The 25,481-nt window shown below is 40.5% G+C and overlaps 2 protein-coding genes across 8 annotated transcripts in view; one reads left to right on the top strand and one right to left on the bottom strand.

Moving 5' to 3' along the window:
* Window positions 1-1,395: 1,395 nt before the first annotated feature.
* On the bottom strand, window positions 1,396-16,706 carry phc3 (polyhomeotic homolog 3 (Drosophila)). 7 transcript variants are annotated; one of them, XM_051399200.1, is made up of 15 exons: window positions 16,554-16,706; window positions 14,998-15,211; window positions 13,743-13,898; window positions 13,573-13,653; window positions 13,315-13,467; window positions 13,040-13,129; window positions 12,550-12,772; window positions 10,571-11,220; window positions 10,350-10,473; window positions 9,379-9,665; window positions 7,639-7,798; window positions 7,386-7,503; window positions 5,899-6,028; window positions 4,413-4,686; window positions 1,396-2,886 (listed from the first exon to the last, which is right to left on the bottom strand). In XM_051399200.1, exons 1-15 carry the CDS (start codon window positions 16,568-16,570, stop codon window positions 2,732-2,734), a joined length of 2,832 nt encoding a protein of 943 aa, XP_051255160.1. In that variant the 5' UTR covers window positions 16,571-16,706; the 3' UTR covers window positions 1,396-2,731. The 7 variants fall into 7 exon arrangements, with proteins under 7 accessions (XP_051255160.1, XP_051255181.1, XP_051255171.1 ...); XM_051399221.1 differs by having other exon boundaries at window positions 7,386-7,497; XM_051399211.1 differs by having other exon boundaries at window positions 9,379-9,662.
* Window positions 16,707-18,356: 1,650 nt separating this feature from the next.
* prkci (protein kinase C, iota) overlaps window positions 18,357-25,481 on the top strand; it is a 29,130-nt gene continuing 22,005 nt past the window's right edge. The window contains exons 1-2 of the mRNA XM_051399292.1: window positions 18,357-18,713; window positions 25,259-25,380. Coding sequence (XP_051255252.1) covers window positions 18,631-18,713; window positions 25,259-25,380 — 205 coding nt within the window. The 5' untranslated portion in view covers window positions 18,357-18,630. The remainder of the gene's footprint in view (window positions 18,714-25,258; window positions 25,381-25,481) is intronic.

The raw sequence follows: 25,481 nt of genomic DNA, 5'->3' as shown, positions 1-25,481 counted from the left end.
ATTTGACAGATACAGTTACTTTACTTATTAAGATTTTAAATATAAAACATTTGCTGAGTTCAATGATGATATGTTGTAAATTAAGCCACCCGAAAGTATATAAAAGAATTTAAATTAATAGTAAAATGCTGCTTAGACATTCATGTATCAATAATAATATTTATATTTTATATTTAAAGTACATTTAGCTACTAATAATTAAGTAATCTTACTGAAGTAGCATTTTTCAGTGCAGTACTCGAGTATTTTTATAGAGTGGTATTGCTACTTGTACTTCAGTATATCTCAATATTTCCTTCACTCCTGTTATTTTATATATAATGTTTTCATTTAATTCACAGATTTATTTATTAAACAAGGGACCCACAGATGTGGTAATATGTAGATGTAAAGAACTGTTTTACTGTATGTGAGATTGGTGAACCATTCACTCAGATTATGTTATGAACAAAATATAATATTGATTCTGTCTCAGTATTTGGTCCAAAAATTTAAATCAAGTTAAGGTGCAACTAAGAAAGAGAAAGCGTTGGATTTGGAATTGAAAATTGTTCACATTTTTATAAACACATGGTACCATCAGCTTCCTGAGTTTTCATTAAATACTTCAGTATACTTCCATCAGTGTAATCACTCCTCCTCACCCGGCATTCAGACTTCTGGCTTAGCAACAAATGTCACATCCACACTCAGTTTGCCCTAAATTCTGATTGGATCTCTTTCTGCTGGACTGTTTACAACAGTCAGATTAAAGTGGGTACATCCAATGCAACTGTATGAGAGATGCCCTCTGGTGGTGGCTCACTAATAATACATGAGATTTGTTTTAACCAACCAAGAAACACAATTATTTTATATAATTTGAACGAAACAACAAAAGGAAATCAAGTGACAACCTGATATTCTGGTTGATTTTCTGCTTTTGCTTTCAAAGCTGCGTAAAAAAAACATTTGAGTAACGCTGTGAAGATCAAAGCAGAGGAATATAAAAGAGTGAATGCATGGCTAGGTAGTAAGGGACATTGTTTTTGGGCCCCTATTAAATACATTTATTAAATACAACTTAATGGAATATACATTAGAGCAAAATAAGAAACCTCTTTAAGCCCGTTTTGACCTCGACCCTGCAGGAAAACACTGTTGTTGTTGAGTATGTGAGCGAGGGACAGAAAGATAGTTTTATTTTTTATTTATATATTATTAAGATAAAACTTTATCTGCTGTAGTTATTTGACTCTTGTCATCAAACTACCTGTAAAATATTTATGATAAAGCTGTCCTTACTGAATCACTTACAAGTAACCAAAATAAAACTCAGCTACTAAAAATGTTCTTTAAAGAGTTTATCACACACTCACATTTCTTGCTATAAAAACATATCACACAACAGTGCAGAATATTTGAATGCTTTTATTTGTATATTAATTATGGCGATAATAAATACTTCATAAATAACAACCTTGTCATCAGTTTGGTTCCTTTAGTCAACACAACTGTTTGCTGATGATAATCAAATGTAATCTGTGAGACAGTAGGCAATAATCTGCTTTTGTAAACTTTGAGATCGAACAGCATCCTTTAACTTCTCATGTGTAATAATTTAAATGTAAAGTTGTTGTTTTTTTCTTTGTTTACAAATGATACAAAGGACTTTTTAAAACCATTCTGAAACAAATGGATAACCGGAGCTACGATCACTACAGTGGAATGACGAGAGGAGACAGAAAGAGCTGCTCGTCTGTGTGTTAACATCAACCGGCGACGGTAATGTGGACTTCGCTCTGTGTGACAGACCAACAGCTGGAACAGCTGGAGGCATCGCACAGGGAAAATCCTTGGCAGTGGTCTCAGGAAAAACTGCAGTCTGCGCATTCATGATCCGCTCAGTGTTTTAACTGTCTTTGTGGAAGTCCAAGCGCAGGTAACTTAAAGACGGACAGTGCTTCCTTGTTAAACCGCCCTTCTTTTTGTCTTCATCCAGATCCAGATTGGTGGAGTAGTGCGGGGTATAGTCTTCTAAATCCCCTCTGATGTGCATCATTCAGTAGTGTTGTTTTCTCTCCCCGGGATGGCGAAGGCATGGCATAGTTGTCCAATTTTCACGAGTGGAAAGGAATCAGGAATACTTCACTCAAAATGCATAATTATGTAGTTGCCTCACGTGTCTCTGTCGGCCAATATTGATGCAGAATCTGCACCTCTTCTGTGGCAAATGTTTATTTCACAATGATCCTTACTCCCTGAAGTCAAGCAGCAGAAGTTAAAGCTGCAGGAGGAAACTTTTATAAGAAATATTTGCTGAAACTTACACTATATCCTGACAGTAGTACATGAGACGGATAATCTGAGAGATAATCCAGAGTCTGCTCGAGGTTTCCTTCCCTCTGTCGCCAGGTTCTTGCTCATGGTGGGAACTGTTGGTAATTTTCTAAATAGAAATAAACAATTTTATAAGCAGTACAGTCTTTATGGTTTCAGATTATCTGTCTCATGTACTGCTGTCAGGATACAGTGAAAGTTACAGCAAATATGACAGAAAGTACATTTTTTATAAAAGCTTCTTACTGCAGTTTTAAGAGAATACAACTGGGTGAGCTGAATATGCGAGTAGTAGTCTTAAAGTCACTGTTTATAACACAGGGCGTTTATCCTAAGTATACCCACTCCTCCAGGCACTACTACACCACCGATCCAGATCAACACAAATCCATTCTTTCAGGGTGTTAACTCTTTATGCGTCTTTCAGAGAGTTAATGTGGGCACAGAGTTTCAGTGCGGGTCCCAGTTTAAGGTTCATGGTGCTGACCAGGTGGTCCTCTGTTAGGAGCAGCAGAGCCTGTCCATCTATCTCCTGGGAGCGAAACTCCTCAGCTACATCCTGACCACCTGGAGAAAAGAGACAACAGAGAAATAAAGTGTGTCCTCTGTTCATTCCGATGTATTTTGTTAGCTGATATTTGGAGAATTACTTACTATGATATTTATATCTATATGTGACTCCTCAAAACCCACTTCTAGAGCCAAACCTCCTTCTTGTTTGTTTTCTCATCTTTAATTTATAATATTCATCTTGTTTTATCGTCCATATGTTTGTATTTACATGCTCCCTGTGTATATATGATTATGCATGTACATATTTCTATGTGAATATTCATATATATATATATATATACCCATATGTGTGTGTAGGCATGTTTATATTTGTATTTATACAACAATTACAACACATTTATTCTTGTCAAAACCAGGGGCGCGCTCCAGCCTTTATGTGACAATTTCATCAAAAGCTACCTTTGAACATCTGGCGGCATTAATTTGATGCATGAGGTGATTTTATGTCCTTGAAGGCAGCAGCAGTGGAGCGCTTGCAAGATACATGAAGGAAAAGCTGCTTATTTAGCTTTTAGCAGCGAGCGCCACCAGTTCTAAACCTCCTATGATTCTCATGAGTGGATGGAGTGAGAAATCAGGAATACTTCACTCAAAAATTGCATAATTAGGTAGTGTTCTCACTCGTCTGTGGGCACTGATTACAAAATCTGCACCTCTTTAGTGCCTAATGTTGATTTCATAATGATCCTCCCTGCCTGAAGTCAAGCAGCAGACTTTAACTGACAGCTAAATATGCATGAGTAGTCTTACATGTCAGTGTTTATAACTCAGGACGTTCATCCTTTCCTGAAAAGGCCACTTAAAAAAAGAGTTTGAGGCATAAATTAGGAGTATACCCCACTTCTCCAGGCACCACTTCAACACTGAGCACCACCACGAATTAACAGGAGAATCTGTTTCCTACCTACATGAACGCCATTGTGTCTTAATTATTTTAGAAGTCAAAGGCGATGAGTTTTGTTTGTTTGGCTGCTTTTGAGCACCAGGAAATTGTATTTATGTTGGTTGTCATGCTAAAAAATAATCAATGTATATATTTTAAAGAGCTGTTTAAATTAAATTACTAGTTTTATATATTTTGGGAAATCTCTAATTTCTATTCTAAAATCAAACACATCAAAGAGCGTAAAAAGGACTGAAAACTGATTGAATGCTAAATAAACTCTGGGATGTGCAAAATAAAATGTAGAAGACTACTTTAACATGGCAAATTGGCTGTATTTCCTCTTCAGACTCTGCTTGATCTGCTACAGAGGAACTTTTTGCACATCTAGTCTGACTTATTGATACATTTATAACCTAAAAGGAACTTTTAAAAAGATTATTTTTGCCTTTGATTGACAGAAAATAGCTGAGAGTTAGGAGAGGAAATGTGGGGGGAGAGAGAGGGATCCTCAGCTTCACCCCCGAGCCACCACGATGCCCTGTTTCACAACTTTTAAACGTCCTATCTGCCCTGGTCTGACGTACATTCCTACCCTAATTCAGTGGGAACAGGTGTGATAGAGTCACAGCCGTACCTGGCAGGGAGCTGATAAAAGAAAACACTTGTTCTACGTTCCACTGAGACGGACAGCCGACGTCTTCCTCTCCGTCAGAAACACTGATTGTTTCTGTTGTCCTCAGCTCCTGCTCTCTCTCCTGCTCTCGCTCCCTCTCTCGCTGTCTCTCAGCCTGTTTACGGAGCCTGGTTGTCATGGGAACGGGAGGTTCGTCTTCCTCGTCGTCCTCCTGCTCTTCCTCCTCTCTCAGAGAGATTTGCCGGGTCTCCTCTGAGCGAAACGAGCCCCGAGCCTGCGGAGCATAATCAGATAAATATTGTATTTACTGACAGTCAAGATCCACCATGGTTTTTCAAAATAAAGGTTTAATTTAAAGGAATTACTGCATTACAGGGTTTACTTTAGTGTCGCATGATGGGCTATTAAAGTCCCAATGTGTGGGATTTAATGGCATCTAGTGGAGTAGTTGCATCCATTTCCAAGCGCGAGGGAGAAACTACGGTGGCCACAAATGCGCAAAAAACTAAAATTTAGAGCCAGTGTTTGGTTTGTCCCTTCTGGGCTACTGTGGAAACATCTCGGTTCTACATGGCAGACTCCACAGAAGGCGACCTGCTCCATCTGTAGATAAAAACGTCTCATTCTAAGGTGACGAAAACACAATTCTTTTATTCAGGTGATTATAAACTAATGATAACATACCTATGAATATTATATTTAATTTCTGCCAATAGATCCTAATAAATGTTTCACACTGGACCTTTACTAACTGTGGAAATATATATTATAATTTACACGAGCCTTCAGAAGCACATTTTAGTTAAACCTAAATATATTTTTACTGAATTTATATATTTAATGTTACATTTTTGACTCCACAGAATCTTATTTGTTATCTTATCTGGACAAAATAATTTTAAGGAGGATGCAAATTTCTTCAAATAACTTTTAATGACTCACGTTTTCCCATTATACAAAATATTATTCAACTTTTATAACTTTAACCATTTTAACTTTCTTTCCATCTGTTTACTTCTTTATTGATTTACAGTTGATTTTATTTCGTTCTCTTTGTATATTGTCATACATTGTTTTCGTCATTGTCTACGAAGTTGTTTTTAAGTTTGACTAGTGGTTTCCAACGGCGGGGTTGGGACCCCAATAAGGGACTGAAAGACAAATCTGATGATTACCAGGATACAGAAAAGCAGAAACAAACATTTCTAACAAACAAGGTCCTGTTGGTTTTTTCAGACTTTTCCCTTTTCCATTTTTTTCCCTCGTGGGTTTCTGGAAATAGTTTTTATCTCTTCAGGCCACTCGAAAATGACTCAAAAAAACAAGGAAAAACACGGCACTCATTAAAAGAAGACATCCTGTTTTTTAAAAACAATTCTAAAAAATGCGTTCTCAAGTCAGGAGTCTGCCTTTCAGAGCTTTACTCCAGCTTGTACCGGAGGATCAGTGATCCCTCCAGTACTCCGGGTCAGTTGTATTAACTGACCTGTCTCACAAAATGTTCTCTGGAGGCTCCGTTGACTCTGCTGGGGGGTCGTCCTCTCCTGCCCATCGGCCTGTGACCCCAGCGACCAGCTCTCAGCATGGTGATGCGCTTGGTGCAGCTCACACTGAACCTTAACAGACACAGGCTCAAAACATTCAGTCAGATTCACACAGTTCATACAGTCGACTGCAGTCGTGATGTCTTGAAACACAAAATCTCTTTGAGATTTTATTTTTGCTGTAATGAGTGCAGACAGTTAGACAGCCATTGGATAAAATGTTCATCTGTCTCTCTTTGAAGCCTGGGAGTGATTATACACTTCCGACCTTTTTCTTGTAACCCAAATGTAGCTCAATGGATCCCAGATGTCAGATGACGTGTCTCACCACCAGCCAGACAACATTTTCAGTTTCAGTTTACTTGTCTTACACAGGAAAAGATGCTCTTTTGCAGCAAAACTCTACTTTTTCTTTCATGAGGTTCCAACTAATGGCTTGTTGACCTCAGCACAGCTCCAATGTACATTATTCCACAGTGAAGTGCCTCATTCAAGGGCACTTTCAGTTGCTGAGGGATGGGAATGTGACTATTTCCACATAATTGCTCAGACAGTGTAATTAGGCAACAAACGTACATTGAAACAAAGCTGAAATACCCAGTTAAGCATCAGAGTTGTTCTTTAAAATAATGTTGATCCAACATCAGTCGTTGTTTTGAACTGTAAGTGTGGAGTCATTCTGCATTTTTCTTAATCCCATTAAAATACTTTCTGGCTTCCTCTACCCTGTCTGTGTTCATACTTTATCTGCATGGACATAAATCTTTAAACATGTATCACAAATCTGTAGTTTTATATTTTTTAAAAGGCTCAGTCATTTCCTAAAACAGCAGGACACTGTAGGTTTTTAGCAAGGGACTATTTTCAGAGGTGGATTAATACACATTCAGTGCTCTAGTAAGTATTTCTGTTTGTTTGTGGGATCGACTTTAATGAACTCAACTGTGTGTTAATTTAACGTAATGATGGATCATGTCACCCAGTGCGACAGTGAGGCTCATTTATATGTTTTTTTAGTCATTTTTTGGCAAAAACTCAGCTCAGATTGAGGATGAGCTACATCAGGCTTTAACTACACAAACAATACTTGTTATTTCAATGAATCAGTTGTTGGTTTTGGTCTTTTCGTGGGATTTGTTAACAATAAAACAAAATATAACATTGCCAGCCCTAAAACTGAAACAGAACAGCCAGTCTGGCTACTTACCAATAGAATAGTGTGTCTATCTTTGCTCCTTGAATACTGATACTGTTGGTTTTAATCAGCTAACACCAACTCAGCATCTATTCAAGTATCATTTTACTGTATCTATAATTGCAGTTTAGCACCAGACTGACATTATTTCAGAGAACCAGACTGATGTTACTAGTTACAGATTAACTGAACTGTTAGTGTGATATCTGAGGACCAGAAACGTGATTTATTTACCTTCTGACACACGTCATGGAGCAGAAACGTTTGGAGCGCAGAAACGTGTGAGCGTAACCTTTGCTCCCACAGAACTCACACTGCAGCACACCTGCCACGCTCTCCCCGAGCTCTGCAACTTCACAGGACCAGCTGTTAGTCACACATGTACACACACACACACACACACACACACACACACACACACACACACACACACACACACACACACACACACACACACACACAAACACACACACACACTCCACCTCACCATCTGCTGTAGGGCCGTCGTTTTCCATCTCAGAGTCTGTTGAATCCGATAGGTCAGCATCCAGCGGACTGTCCTCTGCTGCTTCGTCCCCGTTGGTTTGTATCTCCTGGGATTCAGGAAGTGAAGCCTGCTGGTCCGCTAACATCGACGTGGGGACCACCTGCATGAAGAGGGTCAGTTAGAAAAGTACTATCACACACACTGACATGGAAAGACGTGAGTCCAGTGTTGATACGGACAGGGTGTCATTTTTCTTTGGATTAGAGTGATTTGGGCGGAGGGGAGGCCCGTTCCAACCAACCCTGTGTTGAGGATTAACAAAGAAGTAGTAACTCTTCAAGGATAAGGCTGGAGATATTAAGTAAGTATTACCTGTGTAGCCAAAGCCGGATATATCTTATTCTTATGTGCTATAGAGCTTCATTGTTGTTCGAGAACTATTAAAAACACATAACTGAACGACACTGTTGCACTGGGTGACATGTTTCTACATCATAACGAACCTGGACACTAGTTTATTTTCAGTCAATCCCAAACATGAGCACTGGAAGTAAAATATTAAAATATGGCATAATGAAAACAAGTAGTTCATAATAATGAACTTTCTCCTTTTTTACTGGGATTGACATGTGTACACTGGAAATTATGGCAGGAAAAAAGGTTTTGCCTTGTTTTTTTAAATCAGTTTTATCAATGAAAAAGTGTAAAATGTTGTTAATAATTATTTAATAGGCTATACATTGTCCTGGCCATTCAAATTAATACAAAAACCATGACTCTCATGCATTTAGCATATATTTATATAGCTGTAGATAGTATATCAGTGGGAGCAACAAGAATACCAGTTCTTTAAATAACTCGCTGTATAAGCTATAGTTTAGAGAATATTATAGATCCAAGACCAAACTGACAAAAAGGGCGAGACTGAGAAAATAAGGCACAATTACAAATCCATCTGCTACTTCAACACCACAGACAGTGGCATGGATTTATCAATATGCTGCACAGTTAGACTGCTGATGTTTCAGAGCCATGGTCGGGAACTCAGGGACATCTGACTTCCACAACATTATGATGTTTCTGACCTTTGCTTGAGGAAATGTTCTCTTTTTCTAGCATGTGAAATAACTTTTCTCTGACTCACTCTCCAACTGTTTTATTTATTTTTTTAATCTTCCCTGTGTGTGTCTTTCACTCTCTGACTGGAGTCGTAATGTTTATCTGAATGCAGAAGCAGAGTGCTGTAAAGGCTGGAAAAGCTGCGTCGCTTAAAATAGAAAATGAAATAATTCTTAATAATTTATTGGCTACAGGTCTGGGTCGGGATAGGATGGTGTCGTGGTTCGCCTGTTAGTGACCTTGGTATTAAGAGATGGCAGGTTAACAAGGGGGATGACATCCACCCTCATCCCTCATCCCGGTCCTGCTGCTATAAAAACCCACTAGAGCCCCACAACAGTCCCCAACAAATGCACTATTTACTCCTGTTTGACTTTAACGTTTGCTAAGACTACAGTGCCCAGCTGAGCCTTTATTAAATGTAAACATACATTCTGTATATTTTATTTCATTCTTCTGGGTTTCTCCTCCACATCTGTGGGCGATGATTGAGTGAGTATAATAAGAAGGCCTTACTTTTTGAATTATACATTTACAGGTGTGTTAGATAGTTGCGAAACCAAACAACAAAACATACGACACAACGTCAGTTTAAAGGGTTTCAGGATGAGTTCAAATTACCGGGAACGGTTCCAGGCCCTCTCGGATTACGAAGCCCTCTACGAGGTGTGTGAGGACGTGGGTTGTGAGTATCCTTTCGGGGCTCCCGGGGACACTGGCTGGGGAGGAGGGAGGCTGGCTGGGGCCTCTTACTGCAGCTGGAAGGATGGGGGGAGGAAGAGGAGGAGATGGAGGAGGAGGGTTGCTGCTGTTGGTGCTGCTGCTGGTGGTAAACTGGGGCGGCTCTTCCACCACCGGTGACTGGATCACAGAGCGGCTGGATATGATGGAGGATGAACCCATCACTGCTGAACAATAAGAGGTATAAAGAAGAACTGAGGGGTGTTTACTAAAGCAAGATTACCTGTTAAACCAGACTTATTCCAGTGATTTCATAAAGGATGTTTAAAACAGTGTTTTAATCCATTTGACACACACTTCCTCTTTACTGCTGCACTGTGAACACGACTTCATGTATCTGCACAGTATTTTAAGACAACATTGACCCATCGCTCTACCATCATAGTAAGAAATATTGTACAATTCCTTCTCTCCTTAAATGTCACCAAATTAGATTAATGGAAAAGAAATCAATTTATTAAAAATACAGAAAGGAGCAGTTGGCAGCCAGTCTGAAGATATTTAAACAGTATTTCAACCTTATGGAGGCTAAAAAACAAGTATCATAATCCAACTAATAGAGAAGTTAAGGTAAAAAAAAAAAAAGCAAATTATCTTAATCTCTTGTTGTTTTATTGCTATGAAATAAATTGTAGGTCCAATTTGATATTTAAAAAGGTGTGTTAAACCCACTAACACACTATTAATAAACCTACACGTTAGTTTTCAGAAGTCATTTTCAGCTCCAAATGGATCCTGGTTCAGATTTTTAGGTTCATTCAAGTTCTGCTTTTCTGAGAATGTTTATCCTTTTAGAAATTTTTATTATATTCTTTGCTTTTCTATTTTATTCTTTCATTATCATGTTTTACCTGCACCATTCTGCTTAGGAGGCACACTGAGAGATGTAGGGGTCCTGTCTCTCTGTGGACGAGGAGAACATTCATCTTTCCTCTCCTCCGAGCTCAATCCATTCACTTTGCATGTTTGCCCCGACTGAAATTCAACAACCACAACAAACCCTCGGTTAGAATAACCCACGCTGACAACGGGCAAAGCTTGTGAAGCTCAACCACAGCACAAGGCGACTCACCGATGGACCTTCACTGCGTCTGACCGGATGCATTTTCAGATCAACAGCCACCGTCTGAGGAGGAGGGAGGTTCTGGTAGGGCATCTGGACCAGAGCCTCCGCTACGGGCAGCTCCCGCTCTGTCAGCAGCACCCGTCCTGACTGGACGGCCAGAGCCTGGACTGAGTGCAGGGAGAGCCTCTGGAGTGAGGCTGGGGGGTTCTGGGGCAGCCTGGGGAGGACGAGAGGTGGAGGAGGAGGCGGAGGCTGGTTCTGCACTTGTGGGAATGAGGTCCGACGCTGCGGAGCGGCCACCAGAGGAGGCGGCTGAGGCTGGACGGCGGCAGCTGGGATTGAGGTCTGACCTGATGTTCCAAACATGCTGGTGACAGACGGAGAAGAAGAAGAAAAAGAGGAGGAGGAAGAAGGGGCTCGGGTGTCATTATTGGGTTGTGACTGGGTGCTGGGAGTGGTCAGTCTTTTAATTGAAAGAGGAAGAGGGTTGGAGTTGGTTTCTTGAGGTGCTACTCTGAGGGCGATGGGCTGCAGCTGTCTGTGGTTCGGAGCTCCACTCGCTTGCTGGAGGAGGAGCTGGTGCTGCCCAACCCGCTGGCCCGGTGGACAGGACAGCTGCTGCTTGACCAGAGCGTGGGTCTGCACAGGAGAGTACGCTGCAAGGAGAGCGATGCATAGATAGACGTGAAGATCAAATACATAAAACAAGTGACTCTAAAAACTAAAAACACATTCACATTAAACTCCCATTCATGTGTTATTGTTTTTAGCTAATTTTGTCCCTAAAACTAGATCTATATTTGTTTAAAACTATTCATGAAACAATTAATGTTGTGAGAAGTAGCATCACCTACAACACTGGTTCCCAACCTGGGGGTCCTGATCCCCACTAGGGGTCGCCAAAGCTTCACAAGGGGTTGTGAGCCCTTCTTAATTTAAAGACATAAATGTACAGTATAGGCCTATATCTCAGTATTTCATGCATCTCTGTGAAGAAAACTAAAGTAATTTGTTATTTTAAAAGGTAATATTATTATTTAAGATATAAAGGTAAAATAATCTCACAGGATATAAACTATATTCACATATTTCCGTCTTTGATAAAAAGTCTCATCCTGAATTAGAAAAGTTAAAACAACCAAAGAGCTGACAGAACAATGAGAAGAAAACACAGAATTAGTCAAAAAGAAAGTGTATTAAGTATGTATGATTATTAAAAATAAAAAAATAAATGATATAGACACATAATTGTGTAAAAGCTCATCTCTGATTCAATATTCACAGAAATAATCAACTTAAAATGTATCCAAATCACTCGTTTTACACAAACTTCCTGTCACTATTGCAGTGTTCACTATTTGGGTTAATTGTACATTTTATCCGTTGTTCTGTACTGTTATTGTTATGCATTGAATTTAATATGAAATATACTTAAAATACGTCACTTAGTCAGGGGTTGTCAGTTTACTCAGTGAAAGAAAAAGGTTGTGAACCACTGACCTAGAACACACTTTTTGTCAAAAACTCTGTAAAGTTAACTAAATCTGTCATTGTTTAACTGAAACATGATCAGTTTCTGTAAATATGAAGCAGCTGTTGGAGCAAACATATCTAAAGAAAACACCTACCATCCACAATGTGTCACAAATGATCTATTCCACCTTTATTGGGTTATTTGCACTTTACCTGAATGAGGCTTAAAAACTTTGTTTTCTTCCCCCACACCTTCCCAGCTGTTGTTGTTTATGGGTGTTAGATTGATTGGCTGTTGTTCTTTGTGAGTATATAATTACACACTTTGTTATAGAAAATGCCTCACAAAGGTCAGTTGACTGAAACGTAGCTGTTTCATAAGTTTACCATAAGTGCAGACAGCATGTGGGAGTAGATTTTGGCTCAACTGTGACTCACCACTTAAGCCGGAAACAGATGTGCTTTCTAGTAAACTTTCCTTTAAACCTCAGAAGTTGAACACTTTAGCTCACCCGGGGTTACAATCTGAGGTCCTGAGGCCAGCCGGGTGACATCAGCTGGTCCGGTTTCTGTTGAGGTGTCAGTCAGCTGGTTGGTCTTGAGCGCGCAGACCGACGTCTTGGATAAAGAGGCGGCCGGATTCTGGGCTTGTGACTGAGCGGATGGCTTTAAAATCACACTGTGGGCTGTAGCCAGAGCTCCGGGTAAGTGGGCGCGAAGAGCTAAATTCTGCACCTGAATATACACAAAAAGAAAGTCACTTACACACAGTTTATAAAAGCTAAGGGATGTGGGGATGGCAGCCCTTCACTGCCACATGCAACTTCATTAATAGTTCTTTTAAGATTCAACAAAATCCCAAGCTGCATTATACTTCTCACTATCTTTTGCAACATGGCTCATGCTCAAGGTGTGTAACAACCTGAAGTCTATAATATTACACCTTTGTGGCATGCATTGGGGTTTGATTTTCTGATTCTGTTTCCTGGCAGAGTTTAGTACCTGAGAGGAGGTAGGTAAAGAGGAGCAGGAGGTGACAGCAGGGAGGTCTGATTGAACTGTAGCCACCGTGGCTGCAGGGGTTAGAATAAGCTAACAGAAGAAAAGCATAAAGCAGGGAGAGACAGGTGGCTAGTTGGTTAAAAATAAAGAATTAGCATTTTGTCAGAAAGAAAAAGCACAAGAAAACGCATTCAGTAAGAAATAGAAAATAGGGCAAAAAAACGAGTCATGCAGTTTTTAAAGTACCAGCTTCAGATATGTGAAAAGGTTTGTACCATCTGAGTGCGAAGGTACATCTGAGCTTGGTTACAGTTAGCCGGCCTGTTTCCCAGGAGCATGGCCTGCTGGGAAATGGTAGTTGCAGCACCGGTGGACGTTTGGGTTCGGCCAATCAGCTGGGCTGTCACTGGAGACGCTGGTAAAGTAATCTGGATTCAGGGCAGCGTGATGAAGGACGATAGAAAAAAAAAGAAGGATGCTGAGGTTAATATTTGTGCTCAGGTCGGGTTGATGAGAGTAACACAGATACTTACTGAGTTTGGGGAAACACCAGCAGGCTGATGAACCAGATTGCCCGTGGATGAAGAAGGTGACTGCCTCTGACAGACTGAAGCCTGGAAAGCATTTGGAGAGAGATCTCACACCCTGTAGTTTATGTTAACACGACTCTTAATGCACTGACACGTGACGGAAACCAGCTGACCTGCTGAATGGTGGCCAGACTCTGCAGATGGGGGCTGTGCTGGTGCTGCTGCAGGGCTGCCGTCTGCAGCATGAGGTGCTGCTGCTGGGCTGCGTACATCTGATGCAGGTACTGGGCCGCCATGCTCTGAGGTCTGTGGATGGCGTGCTGGATCACCTATTGCATCAGATGATGGACACATTAAGAGCTTTATAAAAGGAATATTAGTTCATTATCTGCAGCACAATTATTTTTATTAGTCTTTTGAATTTTATTCAATCTGACAAATTTGAATATTTATGAATTTAGAAGATTTAGTTTTGATTATTTTATGTTTTTTGATATTCCTAAAATAATGAAGATTTGTTTTGTAAAAAACACTTTTATTCTGAAGGCCACGGGTTTGAGATATTTTAAGCCTTATAAGAGAACCACATTGTTGATTTCATGTTAGTGCTATCAGCTATTCTACATGAATAGCTCACTTTAAATAACAAAATATACTATATATTCATTTATGCGCCCTTTTTCCTGAACGCTCACAGCAGTACAGTGGACTGTCTATTTCCTGTCCTGTCTATCCTTTGGTCTCCAAAATTACAATATTCTGTAAAGGCACCTGGAGTTATACGGTACTATCTATCACCTGGCTGTCTGTCAGGTTAAACAATGCTTGCAGAGGTCCCAGGTACAGTCTATTACCTGGATTCCTCTCAAACGGAACAATGAATTCAGCAGTCCCAGGTACTGCCCATTACCATAACGACTGCCTCCCTGTCAAACTAAACAATGCATGCAGAGGTCCCAGGTGCTGTCTATTATCTGGACCTCCTGTCAGTCAAGTCAAACAATATATGCAGAAGTCCCAGGTGCTGTCTATTACCTGGACCGCTTGTTTGACAAGTTAAACAATGCCTGCAGAGGTCCCAGGTACAGTCTATGACCTGAATTCCTCTCAAATGGAACAATTAATTCAGCAGTCCCAGGTATTGGCTATTACCATAACCACCTCCCAGTCAAATTGAACAATGCATGCAGAGGTCCCAGGTACCGTCTATTACCTGGACAATCTGACAGTCAACAATATATGCAGAGGTCCCAGGTCCCGTCTATTACCTGGACAATAATCAAAAATGTATGCAGAGGTCCCAGGTACCGTCTATTACCTGGACAATCTGACAGTCAACAATATATGCAGAGGTCCCAGGTACCGTCTATTACCTGGACAATCTGACAGTCAACAATATATGCAGAGGTCCCAGATCCCGTCTATTACCTGGACCGCCTGTCTGTCGGGTGAGAGGATGCTGAGGGAAGTAGAGGGCGCCTGGGTGCACGTGGTGCTGCTGGGGCTGACTGTTGCCATGGTGACGGCAGCTGATGAGGTGGGGGTGGTGGCGGCTCCGGTCCTATTAGCGTCTGCCTGCCTCTCTCCTGGGCTCTGCCTCTCCATCTCCCGGGTCGCACACACGGACTCAGTAATGGGGAAACTGTGGCGGTAAAACAGACATTAGGATAATTAACAAGAGGGAGTTAAATTAAACACTTCCAACTTCAGATAAATCAGGATAATGGACCTGCTCTTTTGTTGTTCAGCGGTTTTCTAAACTGTTTTAGTCGAGAGAAGAGAGCTTTTAAATACTGTAATAGTTTTTAATTTAATATAAAACACCCATTGTTCGTGCTGCAGATGGTTAAACTACATGTTTACAATTTAATACAGGATTCAGCAGCTGTTTCCTTTTTACAGAATATCTATAGACTGCATCAACAAAATATACTTCATCGCACTTAGAGGAACCTTTATTCGAGGAGGTTTCACTATATATTTGCTATATTTTAATTCAGCCATGATTGAAAGATTGGATATTGTTGTAAAATATGAATTCATCTGACTGCAGCGTGAAATCGGCCCATTTCCATCCGGGTTAAAGGCGGTTTTTTCAATGATGTCTTTTATTCGTTTTTGATACAAAAAGGAAAAATACTTTCACATTTCAGTTAGGTTTGGTTTTAACTTGGTATATCTTTATATATGAGGGGAATTCATCCAAAAATAAGCAATAAAATGAATATATGTGACATAAATAGGCTAAAACATTTACAGATAATCTATCCAGTGCAGCACTGAAGTAGCCTACCATCTATTTGTTTGTTTGTTTTTAGCCAAAAGTAAATAAAAAAAAACATTTAAACAAACTAAACTTTGTGGTTTTCAGAGAATCTTAAACTTTTTGTTTGACCTTGGTCATTTCCACATCTGAATAATCAAACAGCTCCATACACAAGTTAGACAAAAGGAGATTATTATTGAATGCAACCTATAAAAAAAAACAACTGTTATGACCTAATATAAAAAAGGTAAATCATCCACATTATTGATTTATTTTCAAAATGGTTGTAGGAGAGAAACAAACAAACAAAGGTGCTACAATGCTGCTTGGTTTGTTTTCCTCTCAGCTGCTTATAATTAATATGATATTAATGTAATAATCCCAAAGAGCTACCCAGAATAAGATATATATATAATTCCCCATATTCCATAAGGATGAACACTGACGCTCTACAGCAGCTTGAATATATTGATTTGCTTTTTGCTGCAGAGTCGGTTCTGTCCAATTAAACACCGGCGGGATAATCTCGATAAACCTCCTGAACGATCACAAATGAGTCTTAGCTTAAATGCACTGTCCATAATTTAGATTAAACCTTACAGGATAATACAGTCAACACACACACATCTGGATGTTCATTCCCTGTCGGTCTGCCTCCCGTCGCTCACACAGCGCTTTATGCATGCACAATCATTCACCTCTTGTCGGCGTTACCTGCCTGGTATTGATAGACATGGGCCATCAGGAGCTGACCATACCCCGGCACATTGTCCCAGTCATGAAGCCTACTGATGCGTCAGTACTGTCTAAAATGGAGATGAAAAAAAAACAAAAAACGGTAGGCCTACATATAGCAGGCAATAACAACAAAAAAAAAAAGCCTTGACACAGCACCGCTCGCAGTGCGGGAGGACCTTCCACAGCCGGGGAGTCACCGCATGGAGAGTCCCGCAGAGGTTTAAAATCAGCTTTTATTCGCCTTTTTTTTGTGCCTGATGTCGAGTGAAAAGCTTTAAAATCCGCTCAAAAAAAAGGGAAGATATATGGATTTGAACTCATCGAGGTTAAATGAAAGGTAAATGTGCTGATATCACATAAATTAACTATCATCCCTCTCTGGGTTTGTGTCTTAGTTTAGTTTGTTAATTTCAGCATATTCAGCCTAAATAAATTAAGAAAAACAATTGTTTATATGTGATATGTGCAGGTTCTTGCTCTTCAGACATCATAAGAAATTGCAATATTATTATATAATATTATTAAGTAAAACATATAAACAGAAAAAAAAGACAACATAGAACATCAGTAGGCCTATGTATAGTGATACAGTCATACGTTATATAAAGATGACTTACTTTAGGAAAGGCAAATTAACTGCAAGAATACTCAGTTTGTTAATGTTGTTAAAATATATGACAGAAGATTGGACTGTGAGTCAATTTTCTGATTTAATTTTAGAATATGTTCACAAACATTGATGCACATTAACACATCATAGGCTGAATGAAATATTATTTAATTTTCTAAACAGATGTAAGAAAGAAAGGAAGAAAATAAAGTTTCTCATTCCAGTGTCTCTTTCTGTCTCCTTGTCTCTGAATCAGACAAAAAAAAACGAAGGAAAAATATTATATTTCTGCAGCAAAACACTACTTTTGTGACAAGTTTCGAGACCCGTGGGGAGTTTTCATCCGAGAGATGAAGAACAACACTTCACTTCACTTCACTTCTCAGGTGCGAAGGATGCTCCTTTCACGTTGTATTCAAGTGCTGTCGGATATATCTAAGAGCCAGTTAAATCTGTGTCAACCACCAGGCTGAAATGTTTGAACCACATAATTTATATAATATGCAAATATATTGTTTTGAACACACCAGATATGTTTAGTAGCTAAAGGAGGCGTAGCAATAACAGACAGTAGCAGAGATAGATTATTTTTATTTTATGTTTTTGTATATTTGTTTTGGTTTCTTTAGCCTGATGTTGCATTAAATAGGCCTAAACAAATACAATTAATGCTAATATGTAGTAGTACATGTTATTTTTGGTAGGATTAGCTATGTAAACAATTATTATAGTGTGTAGGTTAATTTGTTTACCTTATTTATTTTCTTTGAGCCTATTAATCACATGCCCCTTTCATATTTTCTTCTAAAAGTATCTAATACAATTCTAAAAATAAGCTTTTTGCTTTTGTTACTGATCAATTATGTTGTTATTTCCAAATCAAAGCACTTGAATGCGCGACATGTCCTAAGTGTTTCTACGATGTCCGAGCTCAAATGTGTGAGCTTGAACGCATCATTTACCTACACAGAATGCTTCAGTTGGTACGGTCGGACTGCTAAGCAACGGATATATTTAATTTCTTCGAGATGTAAAGCACGTTATATTACTTTGTTATACCTCGTGGATTTAAAATATGTATACAACAGTACATTCTGAATGTTTTAGGTGTAATATTTGTTTAACGGCACTATACATGTCTGTACGTCGGTTTGCGCCACCCCCAAACATTCCGACAATGGACTCGCCCGTCGTTAGGCCTTTGCAGTAGGGAGTTGTTTTGGCGGAGCCCGCAAGTTTTTCGTTACTTTACATCTTATTTTTGTTTCTCTAAAGAAAGGCGAATTCACCGTTTTTATCGCCGCTTGCCTCGTCGTTCACTCGGTGTGTCGACGGACCGTAGAAACGAAGTGTTTGTTTTTTTTGGGGGGGGGGGCGGTAGTCCACAACCAGGGAGCCGAAGAAGGAAGGAAGACCTCGGTGAGTCGGGCTGACTACGGCGGAGCTTATGATGCCGACGTTGCGGGACAGCACCATGTCCCACCCCGGCGAGAATTCCCACCAAGTCCGGGTGAAAGCGTATTATAAAGGGTAAGCAATCCCCGTGTCTCCCGGCGTGCCGTGGATCTCGTTAACCCGCCAACTAGCAGCAGTTTTTAGACTTGTAAAGGAGGCTAACCAGGGGGAGGGCTAACGGTAGCTAACCGCCGGCTAACGGCTGTGCTAATGTCGGGCACCAGGTCGAGCTGTGAACTCTGACACAGGTGAAACTGTCCACACGTGTTTGTCCGTGTGGAGACAGACTCTCCGGCTCATTGGAGAAATGTGCCTGCAAGACGGCGAAGTTGTCAAGTGGTTTAAATTAAAGTTAAGTTGTTAACTCAGGTTTGGAAGAGGTGGCTAACAGTTGCTAGCAGTGTCTTGTCTGTCATCTGATGGATGTATTGATTACCAGGCTGACATACACTGACTGATATTCATCTCCTTATTGGCAGTTTTGGTAAGTTAACATGGCTTTTTAAAGATTGTGTTATTTAGGGATGGGCGGTATGATAACAGGAGTCACATGGCCCATCTTTATTGATATCGATACTATCACTGTAATCTGTTGAGATTGTGGGACGTTTTGTTGTTTATGTTCATCAGATTGGACTCAATGACTGTGTGAACTCAAGCTTTCAGAAATACTGCTGTAGAGTTGTAAATGTGTGTGTTTGTCCACTCTTATTCCTCTGTAACTAATAATTGTTTTCATTATCAACAGTCCAAAACCCAAATATGTACAATTTGCAATAATATATAACACAGAAAGGCAAATCATTACATTTGAGAAGCAGGAACTAGAAAATATTTAACATTTTTGCTGTATTTAAAGTCTGATTAATGATTAATATATCATCAACATTGCTGCCCTGAGGCCCAGTATGGGGAAAACAAGGTTTCACAAGATAAACATTAGATTATAAACACATATATAGTACTATCCAGCTCTGATATTGCCATATATATATATATATATATCAGTGTAGGGAGATGCCAGTGTGCCCTGGCAGAGGCAGTTCAGCTGTTTTTAGTTTCACACTTGGATGTGATGATGGAAATCATGGGTCACTCGGTGGATTCGAGGACACTCCCTTCCTCACTGTCTCTGTTTGATGGAGTCAGAGATTGGAGCCCGGCCAAGACTTGAAAAACGTGAAGGGCAAGTCACCGCACTCGGTCTCGTTGTATTACTGACGGGCTCTGTGACACACCTCAGGAACACTGTAATGTGTGTTGATCATTAGGTGTCATCTCGCAGAACAAAACATCTGAAGTATTCGTGAGGTTGCTGCTCAGGAATCTCAGATATGTTGCCCAAAGAGGGAACATCGTTGGTTGGCTATCAGGATGCATTAAGCCAGTATGTCAAAAGAAAGCGTTGTAATTGTTTGCCTGCAGAAGTAAGAGTGGGAGATTGAAGAGTTGGAAATGCACCAGATCAATATTTTAAATCAGCAACTCTTTTGATAACTGATAATCTGATAGTAGAACTGATAGTAAACACAATAGTTTAAAAAAGAAGATATATATATATATTATTTGTTTTGGGCTTTTGGTAAAACAAAACATTTAAAAGAAGATTTAAAGATGTTTTCACTTTTCTTTTTATTCTTTCAGTTGGATAATTCAGAAGAAAATAAATGGCAGATGACTCAATAATGAAAACAATTGTTAATTTCAGTCGCAGTAATGTTTCCCACTGTGAGTCTGCAGCTTTTCCTTTCCATCCAAACATTACAGTAGCTAATTTCATTGAGTAGTTCCCTTTCTACAAAGTGGTAATCGATGGCAGAGAGAGTGTTTAGATTCTTTGTCCATCCTTTTTAAACCTGAAAAACACCAAATTAAACCCGCCTCTCTCACTGGCCGTACTACTGTGGTAGTGACTCGGCTTCTCTATTTTCAGTGCAGTGTCCTTTTTGAGTCAATTTTTTCCCTATTTGCATGTCTGTTGTCTGCCAGCAGCAGCAGACTGGTGTCGGCCTGTAGCAGCCTCAGCCTGTCACTGGCTCGTCTTCATTTTGCTCTCATTCACGCTCATTGTCAATAGAGACGGCTGCAAATGCACTGACCACATGACTAGAGACTGACAGTGATGCTGATACTGTACAATGGTCGTAGCAAATAAAAGTGTAGAGTGGCACGGCTGCCACTAAACTATATTATCAGTTAATGTCCTGATTATTTTTTCTCAATCAATCATTGTGTTTATAAAATGTCAGAAAACATTGTATTACACTCCAGTTGAACTTCTGTAAAGTATTTAAAATGATGATATTTATGCTCCTGTAAGCATACATTACAGTTATTAAAGAAACGTAATGCTTGTCAGTTTAATAGCCCTCCGTTAAGAACTACTTGCATCACAGCTTGCCCACGGTGCCTCGTTATATATTATTTTATAGTCTTTTTGTGTGTATTTCAAGTGTCTTAATGGGCCCCAGGGGAGTGTTTTTGACAGCTGACAAACAAAAGAGCAAACTGGTAAAGCTTTATATAGACAATACAGTTAATTAAAAATTGCCTACATCAACCTTGATATGACGTCCGATAGAGCCGATGACTAATGTAATTGATCAAGATATTGCATTGTGACGTGATACAGTAATTAATCCTGCTCTGAGAATATCAGCAAACAACACGACTAAGAGTTCATCTTCTGTGTTTGTTGATGACTAAGTTAAGTTTCTAACCAAATATTTTTCTAGTTGGAGGAATCTGTTTGTGTCTTCTGACACTTTCCTTTCTGTGTTTACCAGTCAGCTTACCTTTGTGCTGTGTGGCAATACTGTCTACAGCCTATTTCTGAAGACATTACTAACATGCATCTCAAAGTTATAACCTACAAAAATGTTTATGCTCTAGCAGGTCTTCTTGGGGGAAAAAAACAACGTTTCTGTATGTCGCTGCCAGTGTGTCACCATATCAGTCCAGAAAAAAAACAACATTGTTTTGCAGAGTTGCCAACACCAACTAAGGGCTTCTTACTTGCCAGATCAACTTCAGGATTCCTGTGTAAGGCATGTTGTTTGGCAGGAAACTGGGATTACACTGGCTCGACGGTGCAGCTCAGTTATTTTACTCTTTTGAAAGGAGTTGCTCTTCTTATTCAAAGACTCCACAGTCTGCATCAGTGCTTCAAGGCTTGGCTTTGTTTAAAACACGGGAAGCGTTCCTTGTCCTGCCATTTACTTTTTCCTCTGAAAGCCCCTTCAAGCACTGAACCACAAAGTCATACACCCCTCACCCACCCATCCACTAACGCACATCTTCACTCCTGATTGTATCAGATTCTCAGCAGCTTCTAACATGGGAAGAATCCTCTGTGTTGCAGCGTCTACTCAGCCCGCACATTGTGTGTAATTCAGCTCAAGTGTTTGCATACACGTGTCTGTCTGTCGTTACGTCTGACCTTGTCTCAGACTCAGCAGGAGTGCGTTTCGTTTGCTGCGAGGAGCGAGGCTCCCTCCTGTTTAGCACCACAGGTGGGCTGTGTTGCCTGGAGACCAAAGCATCTTGCAGTCTGTTTCATTCACCCTGACCCTACTGGGTGAGCAGTGGGAGGATTCAGGTGTTTGTAGTTGATTGTGGTGTCTGTAGGAGCCTATTTTGGTAACTTCGGCATGTGCATTTCTGTATTTGCCTCAGTGTGTGTTCGTGTTGCTTAGTTATGTGCTAGCATGTGATTCTGGATATACGAGCGTGTGCACACGGGTTGTGTAAAGGTGTTGTAGGGGGCATACCCATGCGTGGCAGCGGTGACAGAGAGATGGATGGTCCGAGGTGTTCATGGAAGCCTAGAGAGGCACCCAGACCCTTCTTCCTGCTTGAGCGCTCACCAGTGACGAATGGCTTCATACTGGGCAGATGGGGCTGCTGAGTTCTACTCACGGCAGTTCAGACGCCAGGGGCACAGGCCAGCACTCCCCCCCTTCCTCCTCCTCCTCCTCCTCCTCCTCCTCCTCCTCCTCCTTCTTTAATTTAGCTGTACTGTAGCACGGTACAGAGCAGAGGAATGCCAGGTCTGTGTGGAATGCCATTTTCACTAGTGATGAGCTCCCAGTTGCTCACTCCAAAATCCTTCTGCCTTAGTCACCCTGAGGAATCCCACAGCCTCGGTTTCCTTTGTTCTAACACAAGCTTCCTTTTTGAACATAGTTTTTGGTTCCTTTTTAAATAAATGTATTGGCTCATGTTGTGTTAAGTTAAATTAAAGAAAGCAGAAAAGCCATGAAAAAGCTGCCTGAAATATTGTCACTTTAAACTAAGTTGAGTTCAGTCATTATTAGGGCTGCAACAAACAATTCTTCAATTAATCTGTTTGGGCTGTACAATTAAAACAGTTAAAAGTGAAAAAGTCCAAGATAGTATGTTTCGTATTGATTGTTTTGACAGCAAAAATCTAAAAGCTGAAGGTATTCAGTTTAATATCATAGAAGTTTAAAGAAATATAACATTTGAATTAGCTTGATTGATTATCAGAATTGTAATGATATTGTAAATGGTTTTAAAAAGAGAGAGAAAACCAGCAAATTATAGCTGCAAATAACTTATTATAGTCAAATACTATTATTTTATTGTCAATCTACCAGTTATTATTTCTCAATCAATGAATTCATTAGTCATAAAATAAATAGCTTACACTGCCTATCACATATTCAAAGATATTCAGACGACTGTAACAAAGAACAGCAGCGTCCCTTCTTCCAACGTATGTTTTAGCACTTTGCAGCCGTGGTCACTTTCCTTTTTACCTGCTGTAGCCATTAGCTGAGCTTGTATCTGTGTCACAGAGGATGTTGTTCAGTGCACCTGAGACATGGCTAAAGTTTAACCACAGTGTAGACACACGGTGTTTAATGAACACCAATAGCTCAGGTCCGGTTACACATGACACAGTTAAAGTCACCTACTGCCATTAATACACTTCCTGGATCGTTTACAGCCGCAGTGTGGGAACCTTAGTGTAGTGGTTACGTGTGTGTGTGTGTGTGTTCGTGCACTCTCTATCTTTCTGATGTTATCAGGGCTTTAGGAGGAAGTAGAGCTGCCATGCTGGTCCTAGAGGAGAAATCAGACTGTAGGAATGTAGTTGCCAGTCTTTTCCACCCCCTACTAATTATTAACACCAGCAGGATGGAGGAAGAGGGTGAGAAAAGGGAGGGAGGGAGCAGGAGCTGCAGCCTTACGTCAGTTTATTCTTGCTCAGAATGCTTTATTCATTCTTGATGTGTGGTTTCAAGACAGTTTAATGCCTGCTGTGCGGAAGCAGCACCATCTCGAGCCGCACTGTTTACATGCTCAATGTGAAGCTTGAATATCAGCCAATAAATCATAGTTTAGGTCTATTTGTGTGTGTTTGCTCCTGGCGAGGACTGACCCCACCGTGACCTTACACACTCTATGCTGTCCTTGGTCTTGTACAGTAGATGTCCTTGAAAGTGTGCGTTGTTTACTCGGTGTTGGGATTTTATCATCCTGCTGTAAAGCTCTCAAGTTGATGAAAAACGGGTAGTAAAGGGGGTAAGAGATCCTTGTCCTTGTGGGTCACTCCTTGGCTGCCGAGATAGCTTTTTATCCATTACCCCGTCTTTACTTCCCTTTTACTCCACCTCTTTACCATACCTACCCCCTTGTTTTAGCTCATTCTGTCTCCACACTAGTTCCTGATCCCCACACACATGTAGACGCCTGAGCTCAGACCCCTGTCGCCTGCAGACCTGTAAAAGCTAACGTGTGTACCACCTCCATCCCCCCCATCTTTGGGTTGTAAACACCGCCGAGGCTGCCCAGAGGGCTCGGAGCTGGCGACATCAATCCTAACGCCGCCGTGAAATCATGAGGGACAGATGATCCCACCTAGAAGGATAGATGATCTCGGTCACCCACCACCACGCTTCCTTATCCCGTGTCTCTCCATAATGTTTGAGTGCATGTGTGTTTGTGTGAACCGTAGAGGCAGAGAGTGATGTACTTGTTGATTAAGAGGAGTAAGCCAAGTGTTCAGGAGGGGAATTTCTATGACCACTTCCAGGAATTAATGGAGTGCAGTGGTGGACAGTTTAACCAAGCGGTCACAACACAACACCATCGCCTGTGAATCATCCTGCTTTAGTTTGTGGCTCTCTCCCTCACTATTTTGTGGTCTTTTCTCTCTCTTGTTTTCGCTCTCTTTCTCACACCCACAATCATGCTGTACAGATGAACACGCACATACACGAATGTGACAGACTGCAAGACTGTGACTCACACACACAGCAGCGTTTGGGGGGGGGCACACTTTCTCACTTCTTCCTACTTCCGTCAAAAGTCTGGCGTTCTCTAGAGTTTTCCTTTTTTTTTGAGTTTATAATCGAAAAGGAGGGAGTGGGAGTGATTTAACTTAATGTCTACTAAAGTTTACGATTAGTGCTGAAACAATCAGTGCATTAATCAGTCAGTTATAAAACAAACGTACTGAATGTTCTTCGGTTCCAGCTTCTTAAATGTGAGGATTTTGTGCTTTTCTATTATCTTTAGCAGTTTGGAAAGAAAACGTATTTAATGTGGAATCACGTCAAGTAAATACTCATACATATTTGTCCTCTCTGCAGGGACATCATGATCACTCATTTTGAGCCGTCCATCTCATACGAGGGTCTGTACGGGGAGGTGAAGGACATGTGCTCCATGGACAATGACCAACTTTTCACCATGAAGTGGATCGACGAGGAAGGTACGTCCCCCTTAACCTCTTTACTCTTTTACCGTTTCCCTTTCATCTGTGCTTCAAGAGGAGGCATAAAAGATCAGCCATAGATGCTGGAGTTTGTTTCA

Source organism: Dicentrarchus labrax, unplaced genomic scaffold, assembly GCF_905237075.1.
Source record: "Dicentrarchus labrax unplaced genomic scaffold, dlabrax2021, whole genome shotgun sequence".
Taxonomy (NCBI): Eukaryota; Metazoa; Chordata; class Actinopteri; family Moronidae; genus Dicentrarchus; species Dicentrarchus labrax.
The sequence above is the reverse complement of the archived record's forward strand: the minus strand, read 5'-3'. Positions and strand labels throughout refer to the sequence as shown.

Bases quoted from the DNA above. Each gene is read 5' to 3' on its own strand.
- phc3 (XM_051399200.1), bottom strand. The intron at 13,468-13,572 runs GTAAGTATCTGT...CCCTGAATCCAG, and splicing joins CTGGTGTTTCCCCAAACTCA to ATTACTTTACCAGCGTCTCC. The intron at 12,773-13,039 runs GTACTAAACTCT...GTGTATATTCAG, and splicing joins CTTTACCTACCTCCTCTCAG to GTGCAGAATTTAGCTCTTCG.